The sequence below is a fragment of the Neolamprologus brichardi genome, chromosome 3 (genome assembly GCF_056152115.1).
Source record: "Neolamprologus brichardi isolate AB-2024 chromosome 3, ASM5615211v1, whole genome shotgun sequence".
Classification (NCBI taxonomy): domain Eukaryota; kingdom Metazoa; phylum Chordata; class Actinopteri; order Cichliformes; family Cichlidae; genus Neolamprologus; species Neolamprologus brichardi.
Window position 1 is genome coordinate 55836511 of NC_142106.1, and position 18361 is coordinate 55854871.

The 18361-nt window shown below is 41.5% G+C and overlaps 1 protein-coding gene across 4 annotated transcripts in view; it reads left to right on the forward strand.

Moving 5' to 3' along the window:
• mllt3 (MLLT3 super elongation complex subunit) overlaps nt 1-18361 on the forward strand; it is a 33072-nt gene that overhangs the window by 2904 nt on the left and 11807 nt on the right. For 2 of the 4 annotated variants that reach the window (XM_087838990.1, XM_087838989.1), the window contains exons 2-5: nt 4187-4367; nt 13442-13524; nt 15090-15233; nt 15586-15624. In XM_087838990.1, the coding sequence (XP_087695116.1) occupies nt 4271-4367; nt 13442-13524; nt 15090-15233; nt 15586-15624 (363 nt within the window). In that variant the 5' untranslated portion in view covers nt 4187-4270. Of the gene's footprint in view, nt 1-3486; nt 3624-4186; nt 4368-13302; nt 13368-13441; nt 13525-15089; nt 15234-15585; nt 15625-18361 lie in introns of those variants that run through there. The other 2 variants (XM_087838991.1, XM_087838988.1) reach the window with 2 other exon arrangements.

An 18361-nucleotide genomic window follows, 5' to 3' on the forward strand; every position in this document is an offset into this window, starting at 1 on the left:
AAGCTTGCAGCATGGCCATGTTTCCAACATCACCTCTACTTTCAACAACCGTCCATAAACACCTGTGAACTGAGGAGACCAGGTGCTGGACTTTTCGGAGAGCATCGTTGTCCCATTTTTGTTTGATATAAGGGACAGAGCTGCTCAACAGTCCTGCGGCTTTTCATCTCGTGATGTCACAAATATCATCAAATATCTGTTGCAGGACTTGCGGTCTTCCACTACAAAACCCTGCTGTAGTGTGCAGCTTAGCATCCTCCTCCTTAAACATGTAAAATATGTTGCTCTAAAAGCTGTGTATATAATTCAGTCTTGGTTCCTTTCCAAATGTGCAAGGTGCCACTTACATAGGCACTGATCTAATGCCAACCATCAAAGATGCAGCCTTTTTAAACCGAATACTGATAACAAACTTCAGCTCAGTCCATTTGGATATGTCAGTGTTCACAGGCAGAACGTGCAGGTGTTCCTAAACCCATGCAGTGATTTCCATGACAGCGTGCCACCTGAGTAACAGAAGATCATGTTGGTTTTCAGATCTTTACTAGATTTACCCAGTAAAGATTTTACACTGCAGAACATTATTCTGATATTGTGCCACAGTTTGTAGATGGGTAAACCAATGAGAACCCTGTTCTTCCAGTATGCTCCTTTTATACCCAATTAAATGACTTCCCTATGGCCAGTTAACCGAATTAGTTGCAAAATATTCCTGTCCCTCCAACACTTACTTCTCTGGGTTTTTCTTGTCTCCGTCGCACCTTTATAAAGATGAGTCGATGCCCTTAAATTCAAGATCAACTAATATTTTTCACAAAGTAGTAAAATCTTTCAGTTTAAATATTTTTGAACATTAATTTAAATTAATAACTGTTGCCTGAATGTACAGTTTCCATTTGGTGAATACCATTTTTCATATGCATAGCCTTCTGCTGATATTATTCCTGGTAAATCTCTCAAAGATACCTTTCTGGTCATCTCCCCTTTCCTTCATGTTATCAGCTTTTGCTTTGGATACCTGAACACTTGAAGGCAGCTTGTGTCTTCCACTGTTATATAATTACAGGTCCATTTCTAAAATACAAGTCGTTACTGAAGTTTTCCAAAAACCTGCTTCTTCAACTGGTTAAGGAACCCTGCACCTTGCATCAGTTCTAATCTAGTTTCTCTCAGAGTCACAGCACTAAAACACCATCTATCCATCCATCCTCTTAACCTCTCCTCCAACTTAGGAACCTGTGGTGTCACGAACCCATCCCACCTGTCATGGGTACCTCTTGACCTGCCACTAGTCCATCACTGAGAGACAGAACCACACTCTCATATTCACACTATGGTCAATTAAATTTAGGGCCCTTGGATTGTAGGAGAAAACTGGAATACAGCCCCCCGCTGACAGGCGTTAATAACAGGAACAGGTTTTTTGCAGGGAGTCACCAGCGTGTAAATCACTGTGCCTGCTGAAACTCCAAAATAATATTCTTGAGTAATGGTAAGGTGATTAATGCCATTCTAACAAACAGAATAGTGAACTGAGATTATAGTTATAGCGATGCTCTCACATAGTTTTCATCATTCTTATCTCACAAACAATTCATATAAAGAACTACAGGGCTTACTCCACTCCTATAGAATCCCACAAGGGTCAATCCTCAGACTAACTCAGCTTTCACTATATGTTAATTAAGGGTAACTGGACACATTCAGTGGGAAGAAAATGCAGCAGTCCTGTACTGTACTATGTACCAGTAATAATTAGATGTAATTTCATTTCCTTCTATCTCCATCCATTTATCCATTTCCTATTGACTTTTGACTATGATTCACACCACTGCTTTAATGTTAATATGTTTGCAAGAAGGATCTGTAACAGTTTATGGTTGAATACACATATTTCTATACTGTGTGATGTGATATGTAGACCTCTCTGTGATGTGTTAAGAGTTTTAGAGGTGTGTTTTAAAAAGTGCTATACAATAATGATGGTTATTTATTGTTGTTATTATATGACACTTTAAGCTAATTCTCTGGAGTACACTGAAGGCTAGTTTGTGTAAGAGGATTTTTCATACACTTTCTTATTATTTTGTCCAAATTTGGGAGTTATTATGCAGTATAGTAAAAAACCTTTTTAGTAACATATATGCACAGAAAATGGGAAACTGGACTTTCACTGAATTACTTCTTTTCGTTAACCAGGAACAATCAGATTATCATTTTAAACGTAAGCTCCAGTTCGAGCGACTTTGAACGTTACATTTAATTGTTTTAAGGCAGAAACATCAGGTTTCCTTTGGGACATGAACGTAGCGTTCTTACGGGAGGTTGCCGATAGTTGATTGGAGATCTGTGGATCTGTTGTTCTCTTATTGGTTCTTTGCATCTCGTGCTCTTTCTGAGGCCTCAAGCGGGTACACCAAGCCGCGCGTGCGCTGTGCCTCTTAAAGTGATCCGGTTTGTTGAACGTAACAAAGACCGTAACGGAAGTGAACGCGTTTCATGATCAAAATAAAATACTGGATAATTTTTGGATAAAGTGCACCGTAGTTAGCGGTCATTAAAATAAATTTAAAGATAAATAATGACACTGTAGTGATAATTAATATTAAATATTAATAATTAATAATTACTATTAATATTGAGTATTGATATAATTATTAATATTAAATGATTTCCCCTAGGGATCAATAAAGTATTCTGATTCTGATTAATATCACAATAGCTACACAATCTTTTACTTTCCTAACAAATTGGTTTAAAGTCATGGCAAACAGACTTAACATCCAGTAAGTGTGTGAAAATATTCTCTTTGCCGCTGAAGTCCTTTAAGGACTTTATAGACTGTAAATCTCACTCCAGTATCAGTGCTGGGAACCACAGACACGCAGTAAGAGAACAGAGACGCCAGTGAAGGCACTCCTACATTCCTTACTAATACTGCACAGTGAAAACATGCAATTCAACTAAAATAGAGCTTCAATACCAGCAAGACTTGTTGAATGCACGGACAGCTTCAGGAGACACAAAAAGGAACCTATAGTCATAAAATTAGAGAAGCATAGCTTAGTTTTAATCCTGGCAGAGTGGAGAAGTCTTTGGAGCTGCATTAACACCTTAATGTTGGAAGTAAATGGATTGCTGGCAACGGTATAAAAAATAAGTAATTTACTAATTAAAATGATTCATTCTGGGTCATGCATATACAGGTTAAAATCATACAAGCCAGGATTATAAACAGCTGTGTGCATATATGCTAACAACAAAGTCGAAAAGTAGTTAAGAAACCTGAATCTTTTCAAATAAACACATGTGGAGATTGTCTGAAAGACAAAACAAAAGAAAGACAAATCTAAAGAAATATATATAAGGAGAATGTTAGGTATGTGGGGACCTGGAGTGCATCTTTACCGCAGGTGTTTTACTTTGAAAAGCCCCAAGCGGATACTGTCCACGTCATTACAGACGCTTTACAGCCGGCGAGCCTTTCAAAGTCTTGGGTCTGAGTTGAGTGCGTAAGAAACCATGTCGGCCGTCATAGGCAAACTGCACTCACCTCTCATTTAATATAAAGCGAATTCTCCATGAAATAACACGAAGGCTCGGCCTCAGCTATGGCCAACTCGGTAAGTAGCTGCTCACGGTGCTTTGCTGTTCCCGGCTCGGGTTTAAACACTATACGCGTGGACATTTATGGCACACCGGAGGGGTCCGTGGGTCTTTCTGCAACAAGGGTTTTCGGGCTGTACTGCTACTTAGCGCGCCGCTACCACATGAAATAATAGAGATGTTAAATTCCCCTCAGAGACAGACAAGGAAAATCTTTTGGGAGAAACCCCCAAAACGTTTTGGCTAACGCGCCGATAGGGTGTTGGAGAGCGGCTGTAGTCAGTGAGAGGAGTCGCTGGGCCGGTAACGCAGACATGCCAACTTTGTTGAGAAGTTTGGTCTTTATTCTTACGATGTTACGGTTTAACAGTTGTGTAACGTTAGCCCACGAAACAAAGCACAGGACACACACGAAGGTTGAAATGTGAGCAGCTCAGCTCGTCGTGTTTAAGCTGTTTGCTTCAGCTAAGAGGGACACAAACGTTGTTCGACAGCAGACTGTAGTGTTTCAGGAAAAACACCTGCACGAAACATGGACCCGTCTGTATTAACGCTAACCCTGCATCTTTGTGCTTTGCAGGGTGCTGTACAGGTGAAACTGGAACTTGGTCATCGTGCCCAGGTCAGGAAGAAACCCACGGTGGAAGGGTTCACCCACGACTGGATGGTGTTTGTGCGAGGACCAGAGCACAGCAACATCCAGCACTTTGTGGAGAAAGTGGTTTTTCATCTGCACGAGAGCTTCCCGAAACCAAAGCGAGGTGAGGAGAGCTGCCCTGGTGCTTTGTGGGGGGGGGGGGGGGGGTGGAGGGGGGTTAAGGGCTTCACATCTGTAATTGATCAAACACACACACACATATGTATACATATATATATACTTTTAATGTGTGTTGTTTCTTCATGTGCATGCATTTATTTCACACCTGTAGTGCAGCGTTGGTCAGGTTATCACTGAAAGTCCTCTCTGTCATGTACATGTTGTCTGTGTAATGTTACGTCCTGGTGTCGTTTCACCTTCCATGTTTTGATACAAATAATCACATAAATAACAACAAACAACACAAATTAGTGAGTGAAGAGGTGCAGGCTGATGCTTCAGCTTATTATAATACAGTAATAACAATGATGACAATAATCATATAATCAGGTGAAGTATGTGTCTATTATTTTTTATTTATAGCAGCAGTAGTAATTAGTATAACATTAGTAGTAGCTGTAATAGACACAATAATATTACTACATACAAAACCTTATTTAAGTATAAATAGTTTAGTGTGTCATACATTCACTTATGAACCCCACAGTTAACCTTCAGACTGTCCACCCTGTGTTCATCACATAGCTCCACAGACAGTAAGGACGATCAGTAATGTTGCCACATACAGCCCACCTTTATCCTATGTGGGCCAGATCAGTGAAACTCCCCTTTCTGTCAGTGCAAAGAAGTTAGACTCCGAGGTATCTTAAAATAAGGAAAACGGGACGTCTCAATTTTTCTACATGATAAAGAAAGAAATCTGTCAGCGTGACTCTTTGGAATTAAATTTTAAGATGCTTTTTTAAAAATGTCTAAAATAAATTAGTAAAGTTCTGGTAGCTCACTTACTGACCTATAATTCTAAAACTGGACATTTTGAATTTACACAGTTATCTGATTTAACTGTTTCTTTGTTGTTTTATAATTTTAGTGTAGTATCAGTGCCCTTTATCTATCGGAAAAAGCTGTAAAACGTAAAGAAAAATGCCAAGTTTACGCCTTCAGTGTTTACAGCTGTCCAGTGGGTCAGACTGAAGTCTTTGCTAGACCGATCCTGGTCCCCGGGCCTTATGTTTGACACCCCTGATCTAAAACAATACTGGTGGCCACACAGATACTACTACTAGTACTACTACTAATAATAATAATAATGAAATTATTAGGAAAATTGGTCTGTAATCAAACCAAAACTGTATGATATAATCTTCTAAATGTATTTAACTTTGTTATCTTATCCTGTACTCATCCTAAATACATAACACGTACTTTGTCTAATTTTTTAAATTATTATTTTTATTTTAGGAAACAAATGAGAGACTTTATTCAGACTAAAGTTGGGCGATATGTAAAAATTTTCCAACTGACAATCGTCAGTCCAATAATCACCGATGGGCGATATATTCGTGCATCCACAGACTTTTTGATTGCAGAGCAATGTAATCAGTGTAGTACGAGCAAAGTACTCAAACTCGAGTAACTTGCATGAGCATGCACGCGTCCACCATCCGGCCGAGTATGCTCAGCCTATCGGCGATAGTCGAAATATTCATCCAGTCGCCCGACCCCAATTCAAACTCATTTTAATCATGTTCTTCTTCTACAATAATTCAGTCATGTAGATGGTAAAGCGTTGTTTGTTTGCGCCCGTTGTTTATTAGTAGATTCTGAAATATATTTTCCTGCAATAATCTGTAACGAAATTATGTAAAATAAATAAAACCTTTAAGCTTAAATAGTTATTTTGTTAAAGCTAACATATAACTGGGAAAAGTTGTTGAAAAATGAACAAGTTAATATTTTGAAGGTACAACTTCTTCACCATTGTTGAAGGGGGGGGGGGGGGGGGGAAATCCACCACTGACGGGTGAGGTGATGGCACTGGTCATCTCTTCATCAATGCACCTGTTGGTGAGTGGCATAGATCAGGGAGCATGCGAAGGTTTTCTCCTTAATAGCAGGAAACATGAGCAAGCATAAGGGTTTAAGATTGTGTTACTGCATCTCTAAACCTACAGCTCCTATGGGATGTTCCCAGTCTGCACTGGTCAGTATCTATCAAAAGTGATCTAATGAAGGAAGGGGTTAACCAGCAGGAACCAGAACCAGAAACGTGTCAGAACACACAGCGTGTCGCAGTTTGTTGCACATGGGGCTGCACAGCAGTAAGGATGTCCACGCTGACCCCCGTCTACTGCCAAAAGGGTCACCAGTGGACACCTGAGCATCAGAACAGGATGATGGAGAAGTGGGAGAAGGTGCCTTTGAGTAGCACAAACTGGAACAACTGGGACAAGTCTAAGGTGTTGAGTTGGGCTTCAGATTCCACAGATATCAGTTCAGTCGAGCGTCTGTGGGGCGTGTTGGACAAACAAGTCCAGTCCAAGGAGGCCTCACAGCTTACATGACTTCCAGGATCTGCTGCTAACATTGATGCCAAACCCCACCCTCCCACCCTCCAGGGTCGAATCCATGGCGGAGTTTAATCTGCCCCCAGATGGCTCACTGACTGGCCTATAATTAATTTTTGACATTTTCCTTTAAACTGTTCTCAAACTGAACTTAATACCTGAGTGTTTCCTAGTTTTACACTAGTTGGTAAGTCAAATTTTTTCCTTGTTTAATCAACTAAGAGATTAGTCACCAGCACATGTTGTTGCACCTGGACGTTGTGTGCTTCGCACAAAGATCTGAGCTCAGCTGTTTTTCTTGACATGGTTCCTTTCCAGTTTAACTGAAACAGCCACACAGGCTCAACCTACACACTGAAATAAAACGGAGACGTCACGAGCAGATATTAAAATTACAAACTGAAGTGAGGACTAACAGTTTGCTTTAATGGCAGCAGGTCGTGTGCTGATTTACACGATAACCTTTGCAGCAGTATTTACTGCAGATGGTTATAAACTGTAGCCTTGGAAACCAGAGGGTTTTGGAGGTGGGGAGGACTAAATGGATGTGGACATCCTTTTAACATGTCTCCATTTTACTTGGCTTGTCAAATGAAATATAAGCTTTGTATGTCCACCTGGACATATCTGGGGTCTGTCGGGACACCAAAAAATCTAGAAGGTGCTGAACATCAGTCATGTAGCTCTGCTGCTGTTTACAGTTGTCAGCTGGTCTTTATTGGCTTATGTAGCAATACCAAACCAAACTAGGTCCACTGATAAGATCTCAGATCCTAAGTGCTCTCAATACAGTCTTCTTCATATTTTTGTTATCAATCCAAACATCGAAGGGAGTCAGAGCGAGAACGCCAAAAGACGGCGCATGTCTAACTTCTTCTCACTCTCCAAACAATTGGGTGTGTAGCTCGGAGAAGCTCCCCGAGTCGGCGAGTAAAGCCGCCGTTGCGCTTCATCATTGCTGCTGTGTAGTTAGCAGGCCAGCGTGGAGGTGTTTCCATGGTGACAGCCAAATGGCAAAGCTGTCTGAACAAATGGAGGTAAAGACGTTGTTAGGAAGCAGCGAAGGCGGTGCTGTTTTTGGCAGCAGAGGCTCATGCTGCTTAAGCACCTCATTTGGATTCTGTAGTGCCGTTTAATCTACAGATGGAGGGAATCTCTTCAAAGGTGTTTGATATTTCAGAGAATTGTCACTTTTATGGAAAGTTGGAAGATAAAAAAATGGTTCATCTCCCTGAAAATGGCGTGAAATGTGTAGTTTCTAATGTGGAGGGAAAATAAATAAGCTCTGAGAAACTGAAGGGCTTCGGGATTTTGCTGGTATTTAGTTTTGTTGTTCCTTGATTCCTCAAAAATGCTTCCCACTCATGAAGGTGAAACACAAAGAAAGCTCCAGGCTGGCTGCTGTTGTTTACAAGAAGGCATGGGGTTAGGAGGAGGTGCCGATAAACAAGGCGGCCACCTCCAAGGAACAGGAACTGGGCTGTAAATGCCAACTCTTCCTCGGTTCAATCAATGAAAGGAAGTTTGAGGAAGCGGTTTATTGAAGCTTGATTTATTTGGGGTGTCTGTTGAAAGCTCTTTCACTCCTCTCTCAGTTGGCCTTACCATAAAACATTTGTCTTTCTTTACAGTCCCTCCCCACAACAAAGCTCCGAGGCCTGAGTCAGGACTCGCTCTGAGACTCGTGGCCTGCTGGTGGAGTTTTATTAGGGCCTGAAACCTGTGAAAGCCTATGGTATCTGCTGCATTCATTTATTATTACTTGTTAACCTTTTTTGACATGAATATATCCATAAGTCTGAATAATAAGTTATGTTATAGCCATACTCTCCATACTGGGACTTTATATCCAGTACATGATAGCTAGTAAGCAGATGTAGTGCAGCATGTCTTACCTCGTGAGGTTACAGGAGGCCAATAGTTTCAGGAAGTACTGGTGCACACGTGAAGCCCACCTCTGATGGTGGTGTAGTTTGGTTTCCACGTGCGTAGATTGTCTGTTGGGTCTTTACCCTAAAATATGAAGCACATTAAATCGACTGCGTGTTGGTGCTGTACAAATACACCACTCTTCTTGTGGCTGCATTGTTTGAGGGTGCAGCAGATCACCCACCTCAATCACACCCTGCATATCCTTTATTCCCCCCCCCCTTCCCACATGGAAAACATTAATATCGAGGAGCAGCACCGACTGGAGCTGATGTGACCAACCTGCTGTCTCTGTCTGCTGTTCACTTTTTCTCGATGGTTCTCTTAATGTTAGATTTGTTCTAACACTTGTTTGGCAGCTTTTATTGGACGTAAAGAATCATAATGTGCTCCATTATTACTTCCTTCTTCATCGGACTCATCAGTTACACGTCTGAGGAGCTACTTTTGTTATCATTATTATGATATGTAGATGTTGTCATAAATCAGATCTGAGTGTTCTCTGCTGTGATTTCAGTTTACGACTCTGAAGGTTCATCCAGACTTCGTAAACGGTCCTTCTCAGGCATGTTCGAGTTGTCCTACATCGTCTGCATCATGTTTGCTCTTCATCAAACATGTTGATGATGTTGACGCTAATAAAATCAGATCAAATAATAGGAAATTGATCAACCTTTTGCAAGAATTAAAGTTTGCCACCCCGGCGCTCACTGAGCATCCAACACTTCTGTGGTGGTTTTATAGGTGAGGTGTGGAAGTTTCACCCTGCTGTGTGTGCTGTTAGTCTCAGACCTTTGATCAGGAGTTTCTTTCAGTGCGTTTCTGTGGAGGTGTGTGTATCTTAACAGGCTGACATATTTGATATAGTGTGTATGCAGCCTGCTTCTGTACGTGACCTGCATTAGCATGTGTGCTAGCGGGGTGGGAAAGGTACGACGAGCAGCGAGGAGGATGCTAACCTTTAACTTGCTGAGGCTCTCCACCCGTACGGCCTAACTGACCTCCAACACAAACTTTAGCGTGTGCGTTCATCCCTGCTCTGCTCTTGCTGCTCAGGAGCTTAATGTTGACCTCATTTTGTCGAAGGGTCTTGCTGTTACCTGATTAGTGTGATGCAGAGTCAGGAGAGGTCGTGTAGGGTGGTGGAGTGCAGGGTTGTTGTTGGGTGCTCTGCTCAGTCAACCACAGGCACTCTTCATCACCTGCGGTGAATATCACGATGAATTAGTGTTGTCTGTGCATAAATAAGCACTAATCAGAGTCACCATGACATAAGAAGAATGCTTTTGCTCAGCTTTTTGTAGGGTTCATCCGAGAACAGGAGCAGCTGTTGCCTGCTGGACCATAGCTTCATGCTGATGTGCAGCTTTGGTTGGTCCTCGCCCTTTGAGATTGGCTTAGTCAGTACTTAGGAACAGTTTTAATAGCACTGTCTCTAGTAGAGCAACAGTGATTGAACGTCAAAGTGCCTTTTTACAGGGATGTATGAATGTAAGGGTCATACATTAGCACCAATATAAACCCACAAACAGATGAGACGCAGGCGTTTTTCAGACAAAGGAAAATGTGACAAAGCGATTACTTAGATCCAGGTTTGGCTGCTTGATCTTTTCTTTCCAAACTATCACATATGTGTCTTTCTTGATAATTCCTTCCACCTTGACAAGATTTCCTGTTCCAGATGGACTGAAGCATACCCACGGCCTAATACTCCCACGCCCTCGTTTCACTGTGGGGACGTGTTTTTGGGGTCTACATCAGTCCCTGCGTTCTCCAAACATAAGCAGTGTCTCTATTAGGGCTGTCAAAAAATAGGCACTCAGATGTTAATCACTGACTCCAAATGGTACATATTTGCAAGAACATCAATACAAACATGTTTTCACATGGCACTGCTGCAGTAAGTCAACAGCTGTGTTTAACACCGAACAGTCCTTTCAGAGGCATCTCCAGAGATCAGTGAAGCTTGCATTTCACTAGTATTAAAGTATTAAGTAATAATCATAAATATTAACCTGGCAGGAGCACATGTCAGCATTGCTGTTTAACTATTAGCAATTACCAGGATGTAAAGAGCTGCCTGAAAGGTCAGTTTGGAAATCCAGGCAGTGAGCGGCGTGAGCGTTCACAGTAAGCACTCTGTTTTCTGTCTTCTTCATTTCACAGCTAATACCACACTTTGTCCAGATGTGATACATCAAGAATGAGGTGATGTAGGGTTGGGAAGTTCATACCATAGGTCTCAGCGTCAAGGTCGGGGATCAAGGTTTTGTAAAGTCTTGTGAATGTGATAACTCAAGGAGGAGGTCACCTAAGATTTTCAACTTGATACCAGAGGTGTATCTGCTGAGAATCTCAGATGAGTTTGCATCCCGCTGACCTCGACCTCGTGGTCGGAGGACAACATCTCTGAAAATCAGCTCTGATTTTTAAATCCGTGTCTTTGGCTGAGGGGGAGCGCTGCAGGCCACCAGTATTGATTTTATTTAAATCAACTTTATATTTGAAAGAATTAGTTGAAAGGTAACAACGTCTTCACCATTACTTCTGTTGGTGTAGGATGCAGTTATACTCTTCACCATGTTTTTTTCTGGGTATTGGTATTAAAACTGAAATTGTAGTATTGTTACAAGCCTACAACATGTGTCTATGACACATCTGTCCTAAAATAAGGATCCTGATTCATGTTGAGGATAACAAAGGCTGTGACATTTAATTTTGTCAAACAGCTGCAGATTTAAAAGTGTGGCAGGAAAACAAATCCTGAATAGCATGAAAAAAAAAAAAGCTAACGTTTCACAATCATTATGTGCTCCATCAGGTCATGGCTGCTTTTTCAACCTAAACCACTGAAACCTGAGCACATAGCTGTGTATACACTGAGAGGTGCCACTGCTCACTGTGTCATAGTATGAATACATGAACAGATATAGTTTTAGACTACTGGATTAGATCTGTGACCAGCAGAGATGGTAATCCGATTACTTTTTGCAAGTAACGAGTAAAGTAAGGGATTACTATTGCAAAAACGGTAATTAGATTACCGTTACTTGCCCGTAGGAACGCCGCGTTACTGCGTTACTAAAACCGTGATTTTTTGCGAGAATGTCTCATGACAGTGACGTAAGCGAGTGCGACGTTCGTGACAACAGCTGTGTGCAGATCAACAATGGATCATATATCGAGTGCAGAGAGAGTATGAGCGTGCAGCGTTTAAAGCGTGGAAGTACTGACCTTACTTTGAGTTTGATTCCATAAAAAGTGACAAAAACATTAGTGTCCGTTGTGCGTGGGAAGAAAACTTCTTTTTACAGTGAAAAAAACCCTAAACTTCCAAACAAGCACCGAGTAGCTACGACGTAATGGGAAACTCACAGAGAAACTCGCGGATTCTTCCACTGACCGCTGCACACCTGCACCAGGGTAAACCTCCGCCTACCCCACTCCTGCTTTACAGGTGAAAATAGAGCAACAGGACCGCTAGTCTTTGACTTTATTTATTTTCTGCTGTGTTTTACTTGCATCTGTTTGAAAGAGTGAGTGTAAACACACAAAATATTTTATTTTATGTGCTGGAATGTGCAGAAAATAGGTTTAAATGTTAAACTAATTTCTTCCAGTCAGAGAATGTTGCAGATAATTAAATTTTTGCTTGATGCATAAAGTTAAAAGATTAAAACTAATAAAACAAGTTTTAAAAAGAGACTTTTCCATTTAATTACATTTTGTATGATGATTATGTAGAAAAAGTAGAATTGGGCTGAAAGATCTATCACTTTATCACCTATTCAGGTTGTAAATCGTGTTTTTAAAAAGAAACTAAGTAACTAAGTAATTAATTACTTTTGAAAATAAGTAATCAGTAAAGTAACGGGATTACTTTTCGGGAGAGGTAGTTAGTAATTAGTTACTGATTACTTTTTTCAAGTAACTTGACCAACACTGGTGACCAGTAAGTAAAATAGTTTGTAACTTATTAACAACAATAAGTTTAAACGTTTGAACATGAAATTACAAAAGAAGGAAAGAAAATCCAGCCTGGCTTTCACATCTTTCCCAATGAGTTGAACAGATGTGATTTTCAGGAACGAAGATGTTGGAGGCAGCAGAGGGACGATTTGAGAAAGATGTCGTCCTTCTCGACTCTCATCCATCCGTACAGCATTTCTACACATTCACACACATCACCATCGTAGCTGCGTGCTGTGATGTGTCAAACGGACAATATTTGAGAATTAAGCAAAGCTTCCTTTGTTCAATAAGCACACGTAACTTAATTAGTACATTTCCTGCGTTGGTACATTTTGTGACTCAGGAGGGATCCGTTGTGATCCGTGTGCTCCTCTGCGAGCATGTGTGGACGTCTTGGCCTTGTCATGTGTGTTTAAGGCTTTGGTTCTAATGGACGCCCGCTCTCTGTATCGATGCGTCAGAGTAGGCTGCAGAAATTGAGTTAATGAGGTCTCATGAGAACACAGCTGCAGGATTAGTGTGTTTAATGACACAATAAATGAAGCAACAGTCTTAATACAGTCCTGTCACCTAGTTCAGGTGTGGAGGGGATGTGATTTATGTAATGGTTGGGTTTTTTGTGTTTGTCAGAGCGGCCGTCTCCCAGCAACCCAACCAGATGGCTGCAGCACACTCAGCGCTGCTCTGCATTTCATGTAACTGCATGAATTTAAAGCAAGCTTTGTGAACTGTCAGCCTCCTGAAGTCTAACAGCAGTTTTCTCTTTCAGTGTGCAAGGATCCACCGTACAAAGTGGAGGAATCTGGATACGCAGGCTTCATCTTGCCCATCGAAGTTTATTTCAGAAACAAGGTACATTTAACAAGCAGCACTCAGCTGCCAGGGTTTGTGTGGGTAATGCACTATTGTTGTAAGACCCTGAACCTCTAAACCATGAAGGGGTTTTTATGTGTGCTCTGAACATGTGTCGGGTTTGCACCAGGTCGTTCCTGAACTGCAGCTTTGGAGAGGCTGATTGTCAAATGTGTCCATTCAGAGCTGTTTTCATTTTTCTATCAAGAGTCGCGTCTTTTATGTGGAAGCTTCTGCAGTGACGGTTACTGAGGGAGTGTACGCGTGATACAGTTGTGCTCTCTTGAAAGTGTTTTTGCTGGAAAAGAGAAAACAACTGGCCTACCATACTCTGAGGTGTGCAGCTCTAACAAAGCAGCAGGTCACACACACAGCTGGGCCTGCATGAGTAAAGGCGATGCCACCTTTGCCATGTGAGGGTAAAGGCTAGATGAACTGGTTCTCACACAGTGCTTTTCTGCTCTCAGCACTTTGGGTGACGACAGCTGGAAACGCAGGTCATGAATGCAGAGATTTAAGTTAAACGAGACAAAGCTTTACACAGCAAACTGGTGACCACACAGATACTGGGTCAGAGCCATGAACTGGCACATCCAGTGGAGAGAAAGGTGCATTTTGTAGTGCTGGAAGAGCTCTAATATTGGTTATTGGTGCAAAATTCAGAAGCAGCATTTGTTCCAGATTTTTCGTTTGTCACTGGTTCCACTGGTTCCACTGGCTCTATTTTCTTTGGCGTTTTCTAGCAGAGAGCCTTTCGAACACGTCTAACAGATGCTGAGGCCTGAGCAAAGGTCGTCTCAACCCAAACTGTGATCATTTCATCAAATGGCGATTTAAACTTAAAAAGCCAGTAAAAATAATTAAAGTCCAAAAGCAAAAAATCAAAGTTGATCTTAACCCAGAAAAAACATGGATTCATTTGAAAGCTGCGTTAAATTTCTCAACTTATTTTTTTAATTAGTCAGGAGTTTGCTGTGTTACTGTGGTACTTACTTGGTGCCTAGTGTATCATATTTAACAAATACAGTTCTTGTACATAATCAGTGTGATTTATTTATTTATTTTCCCCTGAAGAAAGTAAATAAATTGCACCACACTTTTTTGCCAGATGTAGCAAATTCAATCAAAATTAAAGGTGTATATGAAAATTAGATTTTAATTAATTCAATTTTTTTTCTGTCCGTTATTTCATGGTTCAGGCTTCAGAGCGTTCACAGACACTGTGGTGTTTGGGATCTGAATCATGTAGTCCGGTCGCAGCAGATGGCCGCCCCTCCCTGAGCCTGCCGGAGGTTTCTTCCTGTTAAAAGGGAGTTTTTCCTTCCCACTGTCGCCAAAGTTCTGCTCATAGGGGGTCATATGATTGTTGGGCTTTTCTCTGTATCTACTGTACATTATAAAGCGCCTTGAGGTGGCTTTTGCTGTGATTTGATGCTGTATAAATAAAATTGAATTGAATCTAATTAAATGATGCAGTCAAAAACAGAGCATGATGTGGGTAACGTGCTGCATGACGGGTTTTTATTGTTTGTCCCTTTCGTGGTTTTCCTTCCACTTCTCCGTAGGAAGAACCGAAGAAAGTTCGCTTTGATTATGACTTGTTCCTCCACCTGGAAGGTCACCCGCCCGTCAATCACCTCCGCTGTGAGAAGCTCACCTTCAACAATCCAACCGAGGAGTTTCGTAGGAAGTTACTGAAAGCTGGAGGGGTAGGCACGAGGGCGTGACAGCCCAGGTCCATCCTGGGCTGTCGCTTTATATCATGGACGTAGTATGTGTGGAGTATATGTGTATAGTCTTTACAGCAATGACATTAGTTTACTTTCCTCAGTAAATCTGAGGGTTTTAAAACTGCACTTCAGTATTGATTCACTTTATTTGACATGTCTGGAGCCTCTGATTGGCCTCACAGTGGGCTGAAGTGCTACAGTCAGTCTGGAGAGGACAGTCAATGGCTGAACTAGTTTACCCTGCATATGTGAGATATGAATAATAATGAGTGCAGTTTGTATTTTTCTGTTTACCAAGATTGTCACGCTGTTCTTCTGTTGTCCTTCACAGCAACGAAATCCTCACAAAAGAAGTTCAGAAGACTCAAAGGTAAGATTTCTAACAGGCTTGTAGCTCATAATGACTCCGTCCTCCCTGTTACATGTTGTCACCTCAGCAATGACACAATGTAGCAGTTATTGTTGCTGCAGATGTTAAACTTTAATGTAACGGATTTCAGTCAAAACCAGTTGGCTTTGTTTCAAATGTGTCCCGTTACTAAATTGTGCACTTGAACGATTGTCAGATCCACTGCTCACATAAGACGCCTACAGTCATGGAAACACGGCGTTCACGGGGCAGTGTATGTACGGCCCTGCTGCTCCACACCAGCAGAGGTTTTGGTTGTTTTCTTGTCTGGAGCGTTTACATCTATGTTAACATAGTGCGACTGTCTTCCCGGAGTTTGGCAAAAATAACAGAGCAGCACAGTTTAGCTTCACAAAGTCACAAATCTGTGGTTGCGTGTGGACCAAAGTGGACATGTTTGCTATAATGTGCAGTATGAAAATCAAACGCTGTTACTAAACATAAAGCGTGTGTTTCCTTTTAAAGCTGTGCCAGGAATCGTGGAACAACGGTTTATGTTGTTAAAATGTTGATAATGAATTCAATAAACACATCTTTAACTTGCCATCCTTTGCTAAGCTTTTTAATTCCCTCACTGGGACTTTCATGTGCACTTCATTTTAATCCAGTTTATTTACCTCCTCAACATGTCCTGAGGTTCTCCAGAGGCCTGGTAATGAGCTAGTCATGTGATTCAGGTGTGTTGACCCAGGGTCAGCTCTGTAACCTGCAGGACACCGGCCCCGCCCCTGCACTGCCATCTAAGATGACAGCAGGTCCACCTCATGATTAGCCATAGTGAGCTAAATGTTTAGGCTAGGCAGGAATTGTGAGGCGTTTCATGAAGAGGGGCATGTGGTAGCACATGATGACCTATATAAGCATTCGATCAAACGTTTGGGGATTGGAGTTGGAGCGGTGCTCACTTGTTGTGCTTCAGGTGAACCTCAAGTGCAGCCACCAGTATAGTCTTTGGTCATATGGTTTTGTGTGTGTTTGGTAACTGTGGCATTTCAAGGCTCGCAAAATTTCAAAATCTCTGGTAGCCCTTCGGGCAGGCATTCTTCAGTTTTTGGTAGCCCAAAATAAATTTAAGTAGCCCGAATAAAAAAAGAAATTTTTTTTACGTTTGGTTTCCTTTACAATATTATACATTAAAGTATAATATTGTAACGGAAACAAAAATTAATCAAAAAAAATGTTAAAATACAAATCACAACAACTGTATAAAAATTACAATCATCAACTCAAATACTTGGTTCTAATTGAACAGAAATTTCTATGAACTTGTAAGAACTGTGTAGAACATGAATCAGTCTGTGTCAGATCCTGAATCTGAAATTTTCACTGAAGTCACAGGTAAGAAGTAAGTGGAACCAAGATCTAGGCCATTTGCTTTTTGAAGTTTGCAAAGACTGCTAAATTCTGCCAATGGTAGTTCACTCTTTGCAATATAGCACGCTGTTCTAAACAGCTTTTTCAGGAGTTCTTGTTGTGCTTGGTTTATTTGTAGTATGTTTTTTTGCAATTGGTGTTTGTTCTGGGAAAGATATTGCAGACTGGGCAATAATGCATTTCTTGCATTGCTCATGGGTTCTGATGGGGTCTTTCTTAAAATGACTGGTCCCAGTAACAAAGGCGCTTGTCAACACAGAAATCAAATGAAACTCACAACACACCTGGCAGAACATCGTGTTATTTAGCTCGTCATATTCCAGCCACAGAAATTCTTTTGTCCATGAAACCAAAAAAGCTGTGCTTTCTTTTTGCCTCATAGTCTTTAGGCTAGGTGACAAATCGTCAACATATTACGTTTTCGGCTACCCACCACATTCCTAAATGACGACCTCGGAAAAATGAGGAAATATGAGAACCATATGGACTCAATCTACACATGTTCGCTCTTTTCCTTCAAATAGCTTAGAAACACGCTATTTAACATCATTTAAATCCTGTTTACGGTGAGGAAAACGGTTATGGTTAGGGCTAGGGATAAGGTTAGGTTTAGGGCTGGAATACAGGGCTGGAACGTTGGTTACCGCGGGAGCGTCATTGCACTGGATTTCAGCCATAACCCGCCGCGTACCATAAGAACGCCGAAAGTCTCCTTTCGCGTTCCTCAGGAACGCCGCCGGACGTGACAAAATGTCGCCATGTTACGCCTCGGGAGTGAGAACGGGCTCGATTTGTCATATCTTTTCCGTTTTGTGATCGGCTTTTCTTTGGCTGCCCCTTCTTCACCCTGACCTGTCTTATTTGGCTCTGCAGAACTAAAATACCAGCGTAAATCCTGCTGCTTTTACACACGTACTTACATAATGATCAGCGATTCTTTGCGCACTCAACCTCTCACATGTTTAAGCTTGCTGCGAGAGATTTCACTTGTTGCGTTTGAATAGTAAGCTAATGAGTGATAAGAAGATGTCAGAGGAATTGGTGCGCAATTAATCGTCACTCACCAATCAGTGCTGCCGCTCTCTATACACCGTTCGCGCGATCGCAAAATGAAAATGAAAGCAAAAAGCAAGCGCAAATTCAAACGCGATTTCAATAGGTCACATATTGACAGTGGTTCATGCCAATGACATAATTACTCAGCTACACTGGCGAAAGAATGCAAAAGCACTGACATATATTTTCCTATGATAGCCCGACGGGCAGGGCTGAGTTAGATTTTGGTAGCCCGACTGGAAAAATCGCTAGCCCCGGGACGTCGGGC